At 43.0% G+C, this 19,076-nt stretch overlaps 1 protein-coding gene across 1 annotated transcript in view; it reads left to right on the forward strand.

The window, feature by feature from the left end:
• Positions 1-19,076, forward strand: part of LOC110490065 (sodium/potassium-transporting ATPase subunit beta-3) — a 63,416-nt gene that overhangs the window by 42,498 nt on the left and 1,842 nt on the right. The window contains exons 2-5 of the mRNA XM_021563201.3: positions 11,824-11,952; positions 16,312-16,410; positions 16,958-17,145; positions 17,947-17,997. Coding sequence (XP_021418876.2) covers positions 11,824-11,952; positions 16,312-16,410; positions 16,958-17,145; positions 17,947-17,997 — 467 coding nt within the window. The remainder of the gene's footprint in view (positions 1-11,823; positions 11,953-16,311; positions 16,411-16,957; positions 17,146-17,946; positions 17,998-19,076) is intronic.

Genomic DNA, 19,076 nt, shown 5'->3' on the forward strand with positions numbered 1-19,076 from the left:
TGTGAACAGTTATTCTAACATCTTCAAATGCGCATTGGAGTTCGGTAAAAAGGATGCATGCCGTTGCATCCCCGATTTTGCATGTTCTGTTGAGCTGAATTACCATAATATAAATGTGATTTCTGTCATTCTGAGCACTGTGTGTTATAAATTAAAATGCTGCTGTTCCTACTCCACATTTTCCTAATGGAAACCCTGCAATATGGTATTTGGATCGTTTGTACAGATTTACAATAAATTAACTAGCGATCATACCACTCATAAAATCATTCAAATATTTACCAATTTTCTATATAAATCCACAAGATAGAGGAGTACAGTAGCTGATAGTCCAGCTGTGTCATTGCACATGAAACAACACACAGCTCAAAAAGCTCCCCTATTGATCTTGCTTAGGGACACTACAATTGTCCTACATACTGTAGACTAGCCTATAAGGGGGATACCTAGTCAGTTGTCCAATTGAATGCATTCAACTTCTGCATTTAACCCAACCACTCTCAATCAGAGAGGTGCAGGGGGCTGCCTTAATCAACATCCACATCACCCAGGGAACAGTGGGTTAACTGCCTTGCTCAGGGGCAGAACAACAGAGTTTTACCTTGTCAGCTCGGGGAGTCGATCCAGCAACCTTTTTGTTTACTGGCCCAATGCCCTAAACCAACACTCTAACCACTAGGCTACCTGCCGCCCAGCACAATCCAATTAATAATTGCATTATTGTTTTCAAGTGAGTACAATTCTACTCTGGCCTGTAAACTGCAGCGAAAATATCATTTGAATAATGGCTTAAACGTTTCATTCCATTTGGATCAGTTATGTGTCCACTCAACATAATATAGAAAGGCACAGTTGCATGAGTCTGACTGTATTTTTACTTCTGATACTGATGCACTGTCTGTTGCCCATCATCATTCTCCCAAGTAGTCACATAGGCCTATGTTCCTAAATATTTGTCATTTAACTTTTAAAATGGATTGCCTTTTAATGTGTGGCATAAACACAACTTGTCACAATGTTTTATTCTGATTAGACTACTTCAAAAGTCTGCTTTAGGCTACCTGTGCATGTTCATCCACTCCAATGTAATTCCAGCATCCAAACAGCCATTTGATTAATGGAAATAGACATCTGTTACAAAACTCAAACGTTTAATGGCATTAGGAGATTGTTAGACCAAGCCTTCGATACTGAGTAGGGAGAGATGTATTTTCTGTTTGTCAAGATTGACACACATGATTGTGGTATTGAAAACGCAAACTATGATGATAAACTCCAAAAGTCAGAAATCTGTATGTAGGTATGTGTAACGCTACTTATTGGTTTAGTGGAAAATGTATTGCATGTATTTTATATAATTATAAATATAGCATGAAAATGTTAAATCTGATTTCCCCCTAACTGATCATTGTTTGCAGCCTGCTCTGATCGTAGGGTAATGAGAGAGTGAGCTTGTCCATCCGTGGTGGTTGGCAAATGTGACTCTGTCCTGGACTGGGATTAGATTTATGGTTAAAAGGAAATGGCTGGTTTGAGTCACAGGTAATTTATTTCCATGTTCATACCAGGCCCATGATGCATTAACCAGGCTGGTGTGTGTAATTGCATATTTGTGTTCCTCCACGTGCGTGTGAATGTTGACATGGGTGCATGGAAAAAGTAAGGACAGCGCCAAGGCCTGTGGTCTCATGCTGTCAGTTTAGAGAAGATACAAAACGTTCCCAAAGAGCTGTCTGATTGCCCACCACGTGTTCTTGGCATTCTTTGGGCTCTGTAATGTACACCTCCATAGCCCTGGTCATCACTACCCCAGGGATACATTCAAACAACGTACCCGTAGTCCTCACACACACATACACACACTCACTCCTCTGATCCTCACTCCTCCTGACACACACACACACACACACACACCCCACCCCTAGTCTTCACTTTCCCTGGGACACCCACCACACCCCTAGTCCCCAGCCCCTCTGACCCTCTCCCTTTGGTATTAATAACCCCCAAGGCACATCACTGAAGGGGGTCACACCCACACAAAGTATGTGGTTGACAAGGTTAGGTTACAGCCGACCAAGTAAAGAACATGAGCAGTTGAAAAGATGAGATGAAGGGTCTGGACCCATTGGCCCGGACAAAGATGAATTAACACATAAAAAATGCACTAATTTCAACTTTTGACATGTATGAAATGTCACACAAATTACAGATAGCCCACCTGGAGTCTCTGTGGTCCATCAATGTATGACCCCCTAATAGAGAAGCGAAAGGCTCAATCCGTTTTTGGCGAAATACAAAAAGTACAGTACCAGTCAAATGTTTGGACACACCACCTACTCATTTAAGGGTTTTTCTTTATTGTTATTTTTTTCTCCATTGTCAAATAATATTGAAGACCTCAATACTATGAAATAACACATATGGAATCATGTAGTAACCAAAAAAGTGAAAAACAAATCAAAATATATTTTATATTCATCAAAGTAGCCACCCTTTGCCTTGATGACAGCTTTGCACACTCGTGGCATTCTCTCAACCAGCTTCACCTGGAATGCTTTTCCAACAGTCTTGAGGGAGTTCCCACATATGCTGAGCACTTGTTGGCAGCATTTACTTCACTCTGCAGTCCAACTGATCCCAAACCATCTACATTGGGTTAAGGTCGGGTGATTGTGGAGGACAGGTCATCCGATGCAACACTCCATCACTCTCCTTCTTGGTCAAATAGCCCTTACACAGCCTGGAGGTATGTTGGGTCATTGTCCTGTTGAAAAACAAATGATGGTCCCACTAAGTACTAACCAGATGGGATGGCGTATCACTGAAGAAGGCTGTGGTATCAATGCTGGTTAAGTGTGCATTGAATTCTAAATAAATCACAGACCGTGTCAGACCGGCTCCATCTTGAATCCCACCGTACCTTCTCCGCTGTGCAATCTGGTTTCCGAGCCGGTCACGGGTGTACCTCAGCCACGCTCAAGGTACTAAACGATATCATAACCGCCATCGATAAAAGACAGTACTGTGCAGCCGTCTTCATAGACCTTGCCAAGGCTTTCGACTCTGTCAATCACCGTATTCTTATTGGCAGACTCAGTAGCCTCGGTTTTTCGGATGACTGCCTTGCCTGGTTCACCAATTACTTTGCAGACAGAGTTCAGTGTGTCAAATCGGAGGGCATGCTGTCCGGTCCTCTGGCAGTCTCTATGGGGGTGCCACAGGGTTCAATTCTCGGGCCGACTCTTTTCTCTGTATATATCAATGATGTTTCTCATGCTGCGGGCGATTCCCTGATCCACCTCTACGCAGACGACACCATTCTATATACTTCCGGCCCGTCCTTGGACACTGTGCTATCTAACCTCCAAACGAGCTTCAATGCCATACAGCACTCCTTCCGTGGCCTCCAACTGCTCTTAAACGCTAGTAAAACCAAATGCATGCTTTTCAACCGTTCGCTGCCTGCACCCGCACGCCTGACCAGCATCACCACCCTGGATGGTTCCGACCTTGAATATGTGGACATCTATAAGTACCTAGGTGTCTGGCTAGACTCTAAACTCTCCTTCCAGACCCATATCAAACATCTCCAATCGAAAATCAAATCAAGAGTCGGCTTTCTATTCCGCAACAAAGCCTCCTTTACTCACGCCGCCAAACTTACCCTAGTAAAACTGACTATCCTACCGATCCTCGACTTCGGCGATGTCATCTACAAAATTGCTTCCAACACTCTACTCAGCAAACTGGATGCAGTTTATCACAGTGCCATCCGTTTTGTCACTAAAGCACCTTATACCACCCACCACTGCGACTTGTATGCTCTAGTCGGCTGGCCCTCGCTACATATTCGTCGCCAGACCCACTGGCTCCAGGTCATCTACAAGTCCATGCTAGGTAAAGCTCCGCCTTATCTCAGTTCACTGGTTACGATGGCAACACCCATCCGTAGCACGCGCTCCAGCAGGTGTATCTCACTGATCATCCCTAAAGCCAACACCTCATTTGGCCGCCTTTCGTTCCAGTTCTCTGCTGCCTGTGATTGGAACGAATTGCAAAAATCGCTGAAGTTGGAGACTTTTATCTCCCTCACCAACTTCAAACATCTGCTATCTGAGCAGCTAACCGATCGCTGCAGCTGTACATAGTCTATTGGTAAATAGCCCACCCATTTTCACCTACCTCATCCCCATACTGTTTTTATTTATTTATTTTTCTGCTCTTTTGCACACCAATATCTCTACCTTTACATAACCATCTGATCATTTATCACTCCAGTGTTAATCTGCATAATTGTAATTATTTGCCTACCTTCTCATGCCTTTTGCACACAATGTATATATAGACTCCCCTTTTTTCTACTGTGTTATTGACTTGTTAATTGTTTACTCCATGTGTAACTCTGTGTTGTCTGTTCACACTGCTTTGCTTTATCTTGGCCAGGTCGCAGTTGCAAATGAGAACTTGTTCTCAACTAGCCTACCTGGTTAAATAAAGGTGAAATAATTTTTTTTTTTTTTTTAAACCAGCAGAGCACCATCACACCTCCTCCTCCATGCTTCACGGTGGAAACCACACATGCAGAGATCATCCGTTCACATTCTCTACGTCTCACAAAGACACGGCAGTTGGAACCAAAAATCGCAGATTTTGACTCATCAGACCAAAGGACAGATTTTGACTGGTCTAATATTCATTGCTCGGGTTTCTTAGCCAAAGCAAGTATCTTCTTATTATTGGTGTCCTTCGGTAGTGTTCTTTGCAGCAATTCGACCATGAAGGCTGAACAGTTGATGTTGAGATGTGTCTGTTACTTGAACTCTGAAGCATTTATCTGTGCTGCAATTTCTGAGGCTTGTAACTCTAATGAACTTAAGCTCTGCAGCAGTCTTCCTTTCCTGTGGCCCTCATGACCAGTTTCATCATAGTGCTTGATTGTTTTTGCGATTACACTTGAAGAAACTTTCAAAGTTCTTTACATTTTCTGGATTGACTGACCTTCATGTCTTAAAGTAATGATGGACTGTCGTTTCTCTTTGCTTATTTGAGCTGTTCCTGCCCTAATATGGACTTGGTCTTTTACCAAATAGGGCTATCTTCTGTATACGACCCTACCTTTTCACAACACAACTGATTGGCTCAAACACATTAAGAAGGAAAGAATTTCCACAAATGTACTTTTAACAAGGCATACCTGTTAATTGAAATGCATTCCAGGTGACTACCTCATGAAGCTGGTTGAGAGAATGCCAAGAGTTTGCAAAGCTGTCAACAATGCAAATGGTGGCTACTTTGAAAAAATCTCAAATCTCAAATATTTTTTGATTTGTTTCAATACTTTTTTGGTTACTTCATGATTCCATATGTGTTATTTCATAGTTTTGATGTCTTCAAGGCAGTAGGGTTGAACATTTTCCTGGTATTTTACAAATGTTCCATCCCAAGAATAAATCACTTTTCTTTCCGGTAAGCCAGTATTTTGCGCCAAAACCTGAAGTGTCATTTAAAAGCATTATAAATCATGGATTTCATTGGAGCTTTGATCAGCATGAAAAATCTAATCTGATGATACCTGAGCCTGATGAGCCATATATTGAATACATTTTATAGTCCCTACATTAGCGGCATTTAATGCCCAAATGATTGTGCCGTTATCCAATTCGATATAGGCTACTGCACAGTACGCATGACAGAAAGGCTAATATTTTACCTTTATTTAACTAGGCAAGTCAGTTAAGAACAAATTCTTATTTTCAATGACGGTTCAGGGGCAGAACAACAGATTTGTACCTTGTCAGCTCGGGGGTTTGAACTTGCAACCTTCTGGTTACTAGTTCAACTCTCTATCCACTAGGCTACCCTGCCGCTCTCTTGGGTAAGTAAATTAAACTAACTCCAGTAGGCTAATCTTTTTGAGTGTGAATTGTATTACTGCACTGTATTGTATTATACTGTATTATATGAACTGGAATTACACACATCGTTCAAACCATGATGAAGCAGAAGAGAACATTCGATTCTGGTGCAGCACATGCGGCCTACAAATGTACAATTTAAGGCTCAAGAATTTGATTTTAATTTGAAATATAGTATAATTTGTTGGCTGACGCATTTATACAGTACCTTTCATGATATTTCCCTAATGTTATTAGCCTACCTCCTCTTTCCCTCTCTCTATCGTTGCTTCATTCCTTCCTCGCTTTCAATGTTTAAATTAAATATATTTTGTTGTCCTTATCTTCATCATTCTAATGACATCCTTAAGTATTATAGGACTAGAATTAGATGCAGAAGGCTTACACTTCTCTTCACGAAGATTGAATGATTATAAACTTCTTCAGGCTAGGGTCTATTTTCCTGAATTTCCACCTGACTGACGTTCCCAAAGTAAACTGCCTGTTACTCCGGCCCAGAAGCCAGGATATGCATATAATTGGTAGCATTGGATAGAAAACACTTTGAAGTTTGTAGAAATGTTTTTGGGATATAAAGGATTTTATCTAACAAAACTACCATTCATGTTGTAGCTGGAATCCTTGGGATTGCAAACAGAGGAAGATTTTCAAAAGAAAGTGATTTATTTAATCGCTATTTGTGATTTTATGAAGCCTGTGCTGATTGAAAAATATGCTGATGTGGGGGTGCCATCCTCAAACAAACGCATGGTAAACTTTTGCTGTAAAGCCTATTGTAAATCGGACAATGCAGTTAGATTAACAAGAATTTAAGCTTTTAATCGATATAAGATAAATGTTTAATATTACGATTATTTATTTGAATTGCGCGCACTCCAATTTCACCGGATGTTGTCGACAGACTTAATTAGATTTATGGGTCTGAATAAATAACTGCTATAGCCTACTGCCATTGCACGTTCGCTCTTCTTTCAAACTTTGATGTTTTGGGGCTGTTGCTGGGCAACACGGACTTTCAACTCCCTCCAAAGATTTTCTATGGGGTTGAGATCTGGAGACTGGCTAGGCCACTCCAGGACCTTGAAATGCTTCTTACGAAGCCACTCCTTCGTTGCCCGGGCGGTGTGTTTGGGATCATTGTCATGCTGAAAGACCCAGCCACGTTTCATCTTCAATGCCCTTGCTGATGGAAGGAGGTTTTCACTCAAAATCTCACGATACATGACCCCATTCATTCTTTTCTTTACAGGGATCAGTCGTCCTGGTCCCTTTGCAGAAAAACAGCCCCAAAGCATGATGTTTCCACCCTCATGCTTCACAGTAGGTATGGTGTTCTTTGGATGCAACTCATTATTCTTTGTCCTCCAAACACGACGAGTTTAGTTTTTACCAAAAAGTTATATTTTGGTTTGATCTGACCATATGACATTCTCCCAATCTTCTTGTGGATCATCCAAATGCTCTCTAGCAAACTTCAGACGGGCCTGGACATGTACTGGCTTAAGCAGGGGGACACGTCTGGCACTGCAGGATATGAGTCCCTGGCGGCGTAGTGTGTTACTGATGATAGGCTTTGTTACTTTGGTCCCAGCTCTCTGCAGGTCATTCACTAGGTGTGGTTCTGGGATTTTTGCTGACCGATCTTGTGATCATTTTGACCCCACGGGGTGAGATCTTGCGTGGAGCCCCAGATTATCAGTGGTCTTGTATGTCTTCCATTTCCTAATAATTGCTCCCACAGTTGATTTCTTCAAACCAAGCTGCTAACCTATTGCAGATTCAGTCTTCCCAGCCTGGTGCAGGTCTACAATTGTTTGTTTCTGGTGTCCTTTGACAGCTCTTTGGTCTTGGCCATAGTGGAGTTTGGAGTGTGACTGTTTGAGGTTGTGGACAGGTGTCTTTTATACTGATAACATGTTCAAACAGGTGCCATTAATACAGGTAACGAGTGGAGGACAGAGGAGCCTCTTAAAGAAGAAGTTACAGGTCTGTGAGAGCCAGAAATCTTGCTTGTTTGTAGGTGACCAAATACTTATTTTCCACCATAATTTGCAAATAAATTCATAAAAAATCCTACAATGTGATTTTCTGCATTTTTTTCCCTCATTTTGTCTGTCATAGTTGAAATGTACCTATGATGAAAATTACAGGCCTCTCTCATATTTTTACGTGGGAGAACTTGCAGAATTGGTGGCTGACTAAATACTTTTTTGCCCCACTGTAGGTCTTCATGCATTGTGAACTGAGCTCCATCCTGAGATGGTCTGTCCCTTCCCTGAGCGTTGATTCATCATGCCGAGGCCGTAGAGAAGCCTGATTTAGACATCGCATATAATTTAAGAAGCACGGTGGCTAGGAAAAACTCCCTAGAAAGGCCAGAATCTAGGAAGAAACCTAGAGAGGAACCAGGCTATGAGGGGAGGCCAGTCCTCTTTTGGCTGTGCCGGGTGGAGATTATAACAGAGCATGGCAAAGATGTTCAAATGTTCATAAATGATCAGCAGGGTCAAATAATAATAATCACAGTGGTTGTCGAGGGTGCAACAGGTCAGCACCTCAGGAGTAAATGTCAGTTGGCTTTTCATAGCCGATCCTTCAGAGTATCTCTACCGCTCCTGCTGTCTAATCCAGAGAGTCCTTTCTCCCAAAGTGTGCACTTGTTCACTTCCCATCATTGATTTAAAAATAATGGATCTGGTATAAGAAATGTCCTGCAGGCTGATGGTTGATTGAGTCGAGCCCAGGATCGATGCTTTAACAACTGCAGAGCAGACGCTAGGCCACGGCAGCCCAGCCTCTCCCTCCCTGACTCCAAAGAGCAGGGTTGCGTCCCAAAAGGCCCCCTATTCCCTACATATATATAGTACACTACTTTTGATCTGGGTTCAGGCTCTGGTAAAAAAAAAAAGAAGTGCACTATATAAGAATAGGGTTCCATTTGGGACATTGCCCAGGCTTCCTGAAAGGTCACACTCAGCTATTCTGAGGAGATAAAAGCACTTGGCATCCCAGTACTGTTTCTCAGTCCTAATGACCAATGATTGTTCGATGGAAATGGCTTTCTAATGCTGGCTGTTTTTTGGGGGTGTGGTGAGACTGGCTACATCCCGACTGTGCTCCAAGAGGATGTGTTGGAGTGTCAATCCTAATTCCAGTTATAGATTCACAAGTGGTCGAATGGATAAAAAAGACAGGTCTGTCTGATTTAACCAGGGTGGATTCTACATTTATCTTACATGAGCCTGCCATCTAAAGATGTGCATGCATGCCTTTGTCAGTCTAGCACTAATGCTGTGATAGATGATGGATGGGATTGTGTGTGCGTGTGTGTGTGTGTGTGTGTGTGTGTGTGTGTAGCTCTGATCAATCTGACACATCCTACCCAGTTCTTCTCTTCCTCAGGCCAGTGCTGTGCCATCACTTATCTGTCCTCCCCCACACTCTATTTATAGACGCACAGTTTACCTCAGAGGCTTCAGGAAATAAGCAATGCATCTATTATTATACTGAAGCACTCTCTAGCTCTATTTTTTTCTCTCACATACCATTTCTCTCCATCCATATATTGTTTTCCCTGCATCATCCTGTCTTCTCTTTATGCGATATCTCGTCATGTGTATTTAAATGTGTTTTTTTTTGTCTATCTAGGCTACATCTCTCTCTGTCCTATGTAAGCACTTTATCGATGCACATCCTTATGAAGATCTCTCTGTAGCTCATTCAACCATTTCGTGCCTTTCTCACCCCCCTATTTTCACCTGTTTATTTCATTTTGTATCTCTCTCTCTCCTCTTTCTTTTATATTCCCCTCTCTCTTTCTTTCTTTGTAACTCTATTGCCCTGTAATATCAATCAATCAAATGTATTTATAAAGCCTTTTTACATCAGCAGATGTCACAAAATGCTATACAGAAAACCCAGCCTAAAACGCCACACAGCAAGCAATGCAGATGTTGAAGCATGGTGGCTAGGAAAAATAGCTGTGAGTGGGCTCTTCCCTGAACCTCAGTGTTTCTGTAGAGATGTCATGCATGGTGTAATAGTGACTCTCTACCATAGAGATATGGTATATACGGTGTCTATATATAATGTATCTCTAAGCAAGCTCTCTATTCTTCATCCATTAGACACCAGGGAAATCCCCCTGAAGCTAGGACAGCAGAGTCCCTTCCCATCTTCTGAAAGCACCTGAAACCCTACCTCTTCAAAGAGTATCTTAAATACTCACCTGAAATCCTGAACCAACACAATTGCACTTGTCTTTGCTGATAGCTACTTTATTGAGGAAAATTGTACTTACTATGCCTGTGATATGTGGGAGACCCACGTAGTTATTTTAAGATGAATGCACTAAGTCGCTCTGGGTAAGAGCGCCTGCTAAATGACTAAAATGTAATATCACCGTCTTGTCATCTACACGATATCCCAGCCTGCTCCCAGATCTGTACAGACCTTTTTTTAACACCTCTGACTGGCAATGTCCATTTTCTTTTAAATAATACAGCTTCGTGTGTGTGTGTGTGTGTGTGTGTGTGTGTGTGTGTGTGTGTGTGTGTGTGTGTGTACGTACTTTGTTGACTGAAACACTGGTTTAAATTGAAATCTACATTGGTTTGTATTGTGGAACTTAATAAGAATACCTGTGTGCTGGAAAAAAAGACAACTGTCTTTTCTGTCACTGTCATGATGTCACACGTCCTTAGCTGATCTTTCTTTCTTTTTTTTCTCTCTCTCTCTCTCTCTTCTCTCTCTCTCTCTTCTCTCTCTCTCTCTCTCTCTTCTCTCTCTTCTCTCTCTCTCTTCTCTCTCTCTCTTTCTCTCTCAATTCAATTCAAAGGGCTTTATTGGCATGGGAAACATATGTTTACATTGCCAAAGCAAATGGTTTTGACAATAAACAAAAGGGAAATAAACAATAAGTCAACATTAAAAGAATATAGACATTTAAAATGTTATAGTATTGGCTATGTACGCAGTTGTAACAATGTGCAAATAGTTGCAGTATGAAAGGGAAAATAGCTGAACAGATTGTATTTATTGTATTTACAGTGTTGTCTGTGCTCCACTGGTTGCCCTTTTCTCATGGCAACAAGCCACAAATTTTGCTGATGTGATGGCACACTGTGAAATTTTGCCTAACAGATATGGGAGTTTATCAATGTTTGATTTGGTCTGTGGGAAACATATGTCCCTAATGTGGTCATACATTTGGCAGGAGGTTAGGAAGTGTAGCTCAGTTTCCACATTATTTTGTGCACATAGGCAGACTTGGCTCTCAAGAGAAGACGGGCTATGGCGACCTCTCTAAATAGCAAGGCTCTGCTCACTGAATCTGTACATAGTCAAGGATTGTTTTTAAATTGGGGTCAGTCACAGTGGTCAAGCTCTCTCTCTCTGTCTCTCCGTACTGTGCTGGCCCTGATATTTATACAATATTTGGAGGCAAACTCAAAATGTAATACATTTAATCTCTATATCTGACATGGTACAGGTGTCTTCTTCTTTGTTTTAAGCCCATAACCATGTGTGTGAGGTGTATAGTTTTTGTTTCAAAGAAGATTTATTAAAGACTACCAAGAAACACTGTGATTTAGCCCACTGTAGTAAAATGTTAACCTTAAACCTCTAAGACTTGACAAGTGAGGACTGGAAACGTGTCCTCACTTTGTATTTTTGTTGGTTTACTCTTCTTGTGAAGAGTTCTTCTGGACTTCTGGACTTCTGGTACTCACAAGTCTAGTAAAACATGTACAAACACACACTGTCGAACTTGCAAAAGATTTAAGGGGACAAAAAATCAAGACATATGACTTACACTGATGGGAAGAATCATTTTGATCTGTTGAGCCAAGATTGTGTGATTAACAGAGAGTAATTATTCTCTCTTTCTCTCTCTCTCTTTCCTCAGCCCTGATATTGCTTTTCTACCTGGTCTTCTATGGGTTCCTGGCAGGGATGTTCACGCTCACCATGTGGGTCATGCTACAGACACTGGACGACAACATTCCTACGTACCGTGACCGAGTGGCCAGTCCAGGTGACTTATTACGCTGCAGAAAAACAGACACTCAACCTAAACAGAATAGTGCTCATATTAAAATTCAACCATTCACTCACTCTATCTCTCTCTCTCTCTCGCTCTTTTTCTTTCTCTCTCTCTCTCAATCTTCCTTTCTTTCGCTCTCTCTCTTCACACACGTAAAATATGAATATGTTCACTCTTTCTCAAACATGTCATTGTCTCTCACGGACTGCGTCGCTTTCTTTTCTTGCTGCATCTGGACTGCTGTTGACACATAGACAAGGCTCCTGCAGAATGGGAGCATGCTCACTCACTAACACCAGAGCTGTCTCTGCTTGCGCCTGGCATGCACAGTGTCTCGGACTCTGCTGCCAAGACCCACTGAAGCCCTGACTGGCTTGACAAATCAAATCAAATTGTTTTTGTCACATGCACCAAATACAACAGGTGTAGACCTTACAGTGAAATACTTACAAGTACTTAAACAATAATGCAGTTTTAAGAAAAGTAAGTGTTAAGTAAAAAATAGATGAGTAAAAGATATAATAAAAATAACAAATAATTATGGCGCAGCAGTAAAATAATAGTAGCGAGCCTATATACAAGGATACCAGTACAGAGTCCATGTGCGGGGGCACAGGATAGTCAAGGTAATTGAGGTAATATGGACGTGTAGGTAGAGTTAAAGTGCCTATGCATAGATAAATAACAGAGGGTAGCAGCAGCGTAAAAGAGGGGGTTGGACAATGCAAATAGTCTGGGTAGCTGTTTGATTAGCTGTTCTGGAGTCTTATGGCTTGGGGGTAGAATCAGTTAAGTAGCATTTTGGACCTAGCTTGGCGCTCCAGTACCGCTTGCCATGCAGTAGCAGAGAGAACAGTCTATGACTAGGGTTGCTGGAGTCTTTGACAATTTTTTGTGCCTTCCTCTGACACCACCTAGAATATAGGTCCTGGATGTTAGCAAGCTTGGCTCCAGTGATGTACCCTCTGTAGTGCCTTGTGGTTGGTGGCAGAGCAGTTGAAATACCAGGCAGTGATGCAACCATGCTCTCGATGGTGCAGCTGTATAACTTTTTGAAGATCTGAGGACCAATGCCAAAACATTTCAGTCTCCTGAGAGGGAATAGGCTTTGTCGTGCCCTCTTTACGACTGTCTTAGTGTGGCTGGACCATGTTAGTTTGTTGGTGATGTAGACACCAAAAAACTTGAAGCTCTCAACCTGCTCTAACTGCAGCCCGTCGATGAGAATGGGGGCATGCTCGGTCCTCCTTTTCCTGTAGTCCACAATCATCTCCTTTGTCTTGATCACGTTGAGGGAGAGGTTGTTATCCTGGCACCACATGGCCAGGTCTCTGACCTCCTCCCTATATGCTGTCTCATCATTGTCGGTGATCAGGCCTACCACTGCTGTGTCGTCGGCAAACTTAATGATGGTGTTGGAGTCGTGTCTGGCAATGCGGTCATGGGTGAACAGGGAGTACAGGAGGGGACTGAGCACGCACCCCTGAGGGGCCACAGAGTTGAGGATCAGCGTGGCAGGTGTGTTGTATCGAGTTGATGAGGGAGGTGTTTGGTCCCAGGATCCTTAGCTTAGTGATTAGCTTTGAGGGCACTATGGTGTTGAACGTTGACGCAGTCAATGAATAGCATTCTCACGTAGGTGTTCCTTTTGTCCAGGTGGGAAAGGGCAGTGTAGAGTGCAATAGAGAATGCATCATCTGTGGATCTGTTGGGGCAGTATGCAAATTGGAGTGGGTCTAGGGTATTACATGTTGGTATTACAGACTCAGCCAGGGACAGGTTGAAAATGTCAGTGAAGACACTTGCCAGTTGGTCAGCGCATGCTCAGAGTACACGTCCTGGTAATCCATCTTGTCCTGCTGCCATGTGAATGTTGACCTGTTTAAAGGTCTTACTCACATCGGTGTGATCTTACTCACATGGAGGTCTTACTCACATGGAGAGCATGATCACAGTTGTCCAGAACAGCTGATGCTCTCATGCATGTTTCTGTGTTGCTTGCCTCGACGCGAGCATAGATATAATTTATCTCGTCTGGTAGGCTATTGTCACTGGGCAGCTCTCGGCTGTGACTCTCGTTGTAGCATGTAATAGTTTGCAAGCCCTGCCACATCCATCGAGCGTTGGAGCCGATGCAGTAAGATTCAATCTTAGTCCTGTATTGACGCTTTGCCTGTTTGATGGTTCATCGGAGGGCATAGCGGGATTTCTTATAAGCGTCTTTTTAAGCGGCAGCTCTAACCTTTAGCTCAGTGCGGATGTTGCCCGTAATCCATGACTTCTGTTTGGGGTATGTACGTACGGTCACTGTGGGGACGATGTCATTGATGCACTTATTGATGATGCCAGTGACTGATGTGGTGTACTCCACAATGCCATCAGAAGAATCTCGGAACATATTCCAGTCTTTGCTAGCAAAACAGTCCTGTAGCTTAGCATCTGCTTCATCTAACCACTTTTTTTATAGCACCAGAGTCGCTGGTGCTTCCTGCTTTAGTTTTTTCTTGTAAGCAGGAATCAGGAGGATATAATTATGGTCAGATTTGGCAAATGGAGGGCGAGGGAGAGCTTTGTATGTGTCTCTATGTGGAGTAAAGTTGGTGTCAAGTTTTTTTTCTTCCTCTGGTTTCATATTTAACATGCTGGTCGAAATGATATAAAACAGATTTAAGTTTCCATGCAATAAAGTTTCCCTGCATACATTGGCTAATAGGACTGATGGTAGAGGCAGATTACCCACTCGCCGTCGGATCCTTACAAGGCACCCCGACCTATGTCCCTTTCTCATGCGAATGACGGGGATTTGGGCCTTGTTGGGTGTCTGAAGTAAATCCTTCGCATCTGACTTGTTAAAGAAAAATCTTTGTCCATTACGAGGTGAGTAATTGCTGTTCTGATATCCAGAAGCTCTTTTTTGTCATAAGAGACGGTGGCAGAAACAATATGTACAAAATAAGTTACAAATAACGCAAAAAAACACACACAATTGCACAATTGGTTAGGAGCCCAGCGCCATTCATTTCTTTTTCAGAGGAGCTGACTGCCGCTGCCAAAACACGCAAGCAATCAGCGAATTAACAGATCAGTCAAACACTGACTGACTGCTGTTGGCATTTTAGAAATTAAAAATTCAAATACTGTGCCAGTGTAACAAAAAAAATAGAAGAGTTAGAAATATGATCCTGTGAATTATGGAGCAGAGTTGTGTGTGTGCATGTGTGTAGGAGTTAGAGAGTCTGTCTCCCAGGCTGTGCAGGTATCCTCCCGCTGGTCTACCAGTATAGCACCCATCTGTTCCCCACAGCCTCTCTCCAACTCCATGGCTCTGACAGAGAGGCCATCATGAAACTAACTCCCCTCCTTTAGGCCAACAAGTCCTAATACTGTATATTATAATAATAATAATATATTCCATTTAGCAGATGCTTTTCTCCAAAGAGACTCACAGTCATGCATTTTTGTAAGGGTGGCCCCAGCAGGAATCAAACCCGTGATATTGCCTTTGCAAGCACCATGTTCTACCAGTTGAGCCATACTACGCATTTATGCCCTCTCCCATTCGCAGCCAAACCTCTCGAATGGGATTCTGTCTTATAACTCTTCCTGTTCTTGTATAACTCTTCCTGCTCTTGTATACATTTCTAAGGCTGTGTAGCAGAACCTGCAGAGTTGCAGCTAAAATGCAAATCTTCTGACCAGCTTCTTTTTGGGGTTTGGCAAAAAATGTGTAGAATGCAGTTATAGTATAGTATCACAGTGTCCTGATAATATGGCCTCCTCTGCCTCTCCGTTTGCAGACGGCCTGACTGAGTCCCAAATGGCACCCTATTCCCTACATAGTGCAATACTTTTGACCAGGACCCAAAGGCCTCAGGTCATAAAGTAGTGCAACCCCTGTCTTGACGGTCAGTCACCTGCTGACCCTCTTTGCCAGAAGGTTTTCACCTGGCGAGTGTTAATATCATTGGTGGTTTTGAAAACTTAGCTAATTAAACTTTTTTTTTTAACAACTCTCCCCGCAACCCCTTCGAACAGTGTCAGGCAGCCTAAGCAATACATGTGGCTTATTGTAAGTATAAGATTTTGATAAAAATGTATATATCTCTCATTTGCTATATGAATAGCATTAATTAATGTGACAAGCTGGATTTGAATTGGGGTCATTTGCATGCCACCAGAATTGAGTTAGCCTGCTGAGCTAAAGCCCAGGCATTCCCTCAGGGATCTAACACAAATCTTCAGGTCTCATGCAAGGATACTCGTCATGTGAGCGAGGTTCACTGGTCCATCTCCATAACATTAGTAGGTGCAGACAGTTGACGTGACATGTTTCCCCCTACCTGTCCTCAGGTTTGGTGATCAGGCCCCGGTCCTTGGACATCGTCTTCAACCGCACCGACACTAAGCAGTACGGCCAGTATGTCCAGCATCTGGAGAACTTCCTTCAGCGTGAGTGATAGAATCCCACTTTCAGACCCATTCATTTTTTTCTAAAGAATGTGTACATTTGACTCCAATGGACAAATACAGTATTAGTGTTGGGCCACCATGGTAAAGCAAATTTGAGATTGAGTAGTTACAGTTGATTCCACTTTGTATACATGACTAAGGAGTATTCTACCTGACTTGAAAGTGCACTGTAATCCTTGGCAGATGCACTGGAATATGCATATGCCACAGGAGTTTAGTGGCCCCTCAATTGGGGAGGATGGGCTCGTGGTAATGCCTGGAATGGAATAACACTTGGCTTGATGCTATTCCATTCGCTCCGTTCCAGCCATTGTTATGAGCCGTCCTACCCTCAGCAGCCTCCACTGATTATGTAATATGTATCCCAAACAAACAAACAAACAAGTAATGCATACGTTATTGTGAAATAATTATTAGCTACAATGTTGACATGTAATATTTAGGTGAATACTGTCTGTACCAGGTAAATAGCAGGCTGTCAAATACAGTGGAACTTGAGTCTGTGCCCTATGTTGGGACCCCTCAGAATACAACGACACTGTGCAGGAGAGGAACGAGCTGTGTATGGTGGGAGAGTACTATGAGCAGGATGATCAGGAGGAGAAGAAGGTGTGTCAGTTCAAGCGCAGTCTGCTCCGGCAGTGCTCTGGCCTGTCTGACACCACCTTTGGCTACACCGAGGGGAAACCCTGCGTCCTGGTCAAGATGAACAGGGTGAGTGCCCCGACTGGAGGTTGTCGGTTCTGCTCTTCTGAAAATGCATTGGGCAGCGTTAGCCCACTGAGCTAAAGCCTATAGACTGGAGCTTAAGCCTTAAAGCTATTAGCTCTGGGAGGTAACACAAGTCTTCAGGTCTCAGGCAAGGTCACTTATCACACAAGCGTGGTTCACTGAACTACCTCCCCTACACGAGTACCTCCCTGTCTTTGATCCATTGCCTTTGATCTACAGCTTTTCAGTGTATCCTCTCTCTGTCTTCATGCAGACGTAGAGTTTGTTCAAATTCATATTGAAAAGTGCATATTCTCTGTCCTTTCCACTGCACTTGTTTTTTAATCACTGTTTGGAATATCCTCTGACGACAGGGCATCCTGTGTCAGCATCTCTGTTTGCAGGGATTGAGGTCAGAGTGAATTGATTGGCCTCTGTGTAGCCTGATTGGTATTCAGTTCAATCCAACTTAATAAATCCAGTCAGGGGCAATTAAGAAGATTCTTAGGCATCTCTGAGAACACTATGTCTATGACAGTCAAAATCCCTGGCCCTTCAGTAAGCAGGCAGCACACATGTGCCCCATCTACAGACTTGGCCAGCTCATATCAAATGACCTCATTGTGTCACTAACTGAGCTACTTCTTAACATATCTCAAATCAGTGCGTCCATTTCTGAGACCATTCTGAAATCTGGTGTCTCGATCATTTTTACATGTAAACAAGCTTGTGGAATGGATATAGAACACATGTAAAGAAAGGTTGCTATAATAGTATTTTAATGTATTCTTCTCACTCCTGCAGATCATTGGACTGAAACCGCGAGGGGACCCCTACATTAACTGCACAGCTAAGGTAAGCAAACAAACAGTTAATTGTGTGTGTGTTCCAGGTTGTGTCTTTGTGTGCTAGGACTTTTAGAGACAGGTTATGTGTCTATGTTTTTTTGTATTTTGTATTTTGTGTGTGTGTGTGTGTGTGTGTGTGTGTGTGTGTGTGTGTGTGTGTGTGTGTGCATTATGTAGATATGCACATGTATGTTTCAGTCTGTGTTTTCACACACGTGTCTGTATTTGATTTCTCTCCACGCTGCCTGTAGGGCCAGCAGTTCACTGGTGGGTAAGAAATTGGGTCATAGCCCCCTATGTTTTCCCATGGTCCTAGCCCTAGCCTTTCCCCATTACCTTTCTGCGCTGCTTCTGTCCAACTCTGTGATGTGGCGCTTTGACCTCTGCTGCTTTAAACAGCATTCATGGCGTTCATATTGTTGAGCTTTCTACTCTAACCCCTATATACATTACCTAATCACCTCAGAGACTAAATAGACTGAGGAATAGTCAATGTTAAAGCATTGATCTTTTTAGTAATTATTGTCACTGACTGTATATAACTGCAGTTGGTGTATATATCTGGATGGTAAGCTGAAAAGGTTAATTCCATTGATTTTAGAACCCTGCTCCGCTGCACCATGGCTCCCACTAACAATGTTTCCCTGGTTTTTGTCTGGCTCTGACATGACTTTTACCCCCTTTTCTCCACAATTTCATGGTATGCATTTGGTAGTTACGGTCTTGTCTCACCACTGCAACTCCCATACTGACTCAGGAGAGACGAAGGTTGAGAGCCGTGCGTACTTCAAAACACGACCCAACCAAGCCACGCTGCTTCTTGACACAATGCCCACTTAACCCGGAAGCCAGCCACACCAATGTGCTGGAGGAAACACCATACAGCTGGCGACCATGTCAGCGTGTATGCGCACGGGCCCGCCACAGGAATTGCTAGAGCGCGATGGGACAAGGACATCCCTGCCGGCCAAACCCTCCCCTAACCAGGACGATGCTGGGCCAATTGCGCGCAGCCCCATGGGTGTCCCGGTCGTGGCCGGCTGCGACAGAGCCTAAACTCAAACCAGGATCTCTAGTAGCACAGCT

This window comes from Oncorhynchus mykiss, chromosome 15 (genome assembly GCF_057628025.1).
Source record: "Oncorhynchus mykiss isolate SJ-2025 chromosome 15, ASM5762802v1, whole genome shotgun sequence".
Lineage (NCBI taxonomy): Eukaryota > Metazoa > Chordata > Actinopteri > Salmoniformes > Salmonidae > Oncorhynchus > Oncorhynchus mykiss.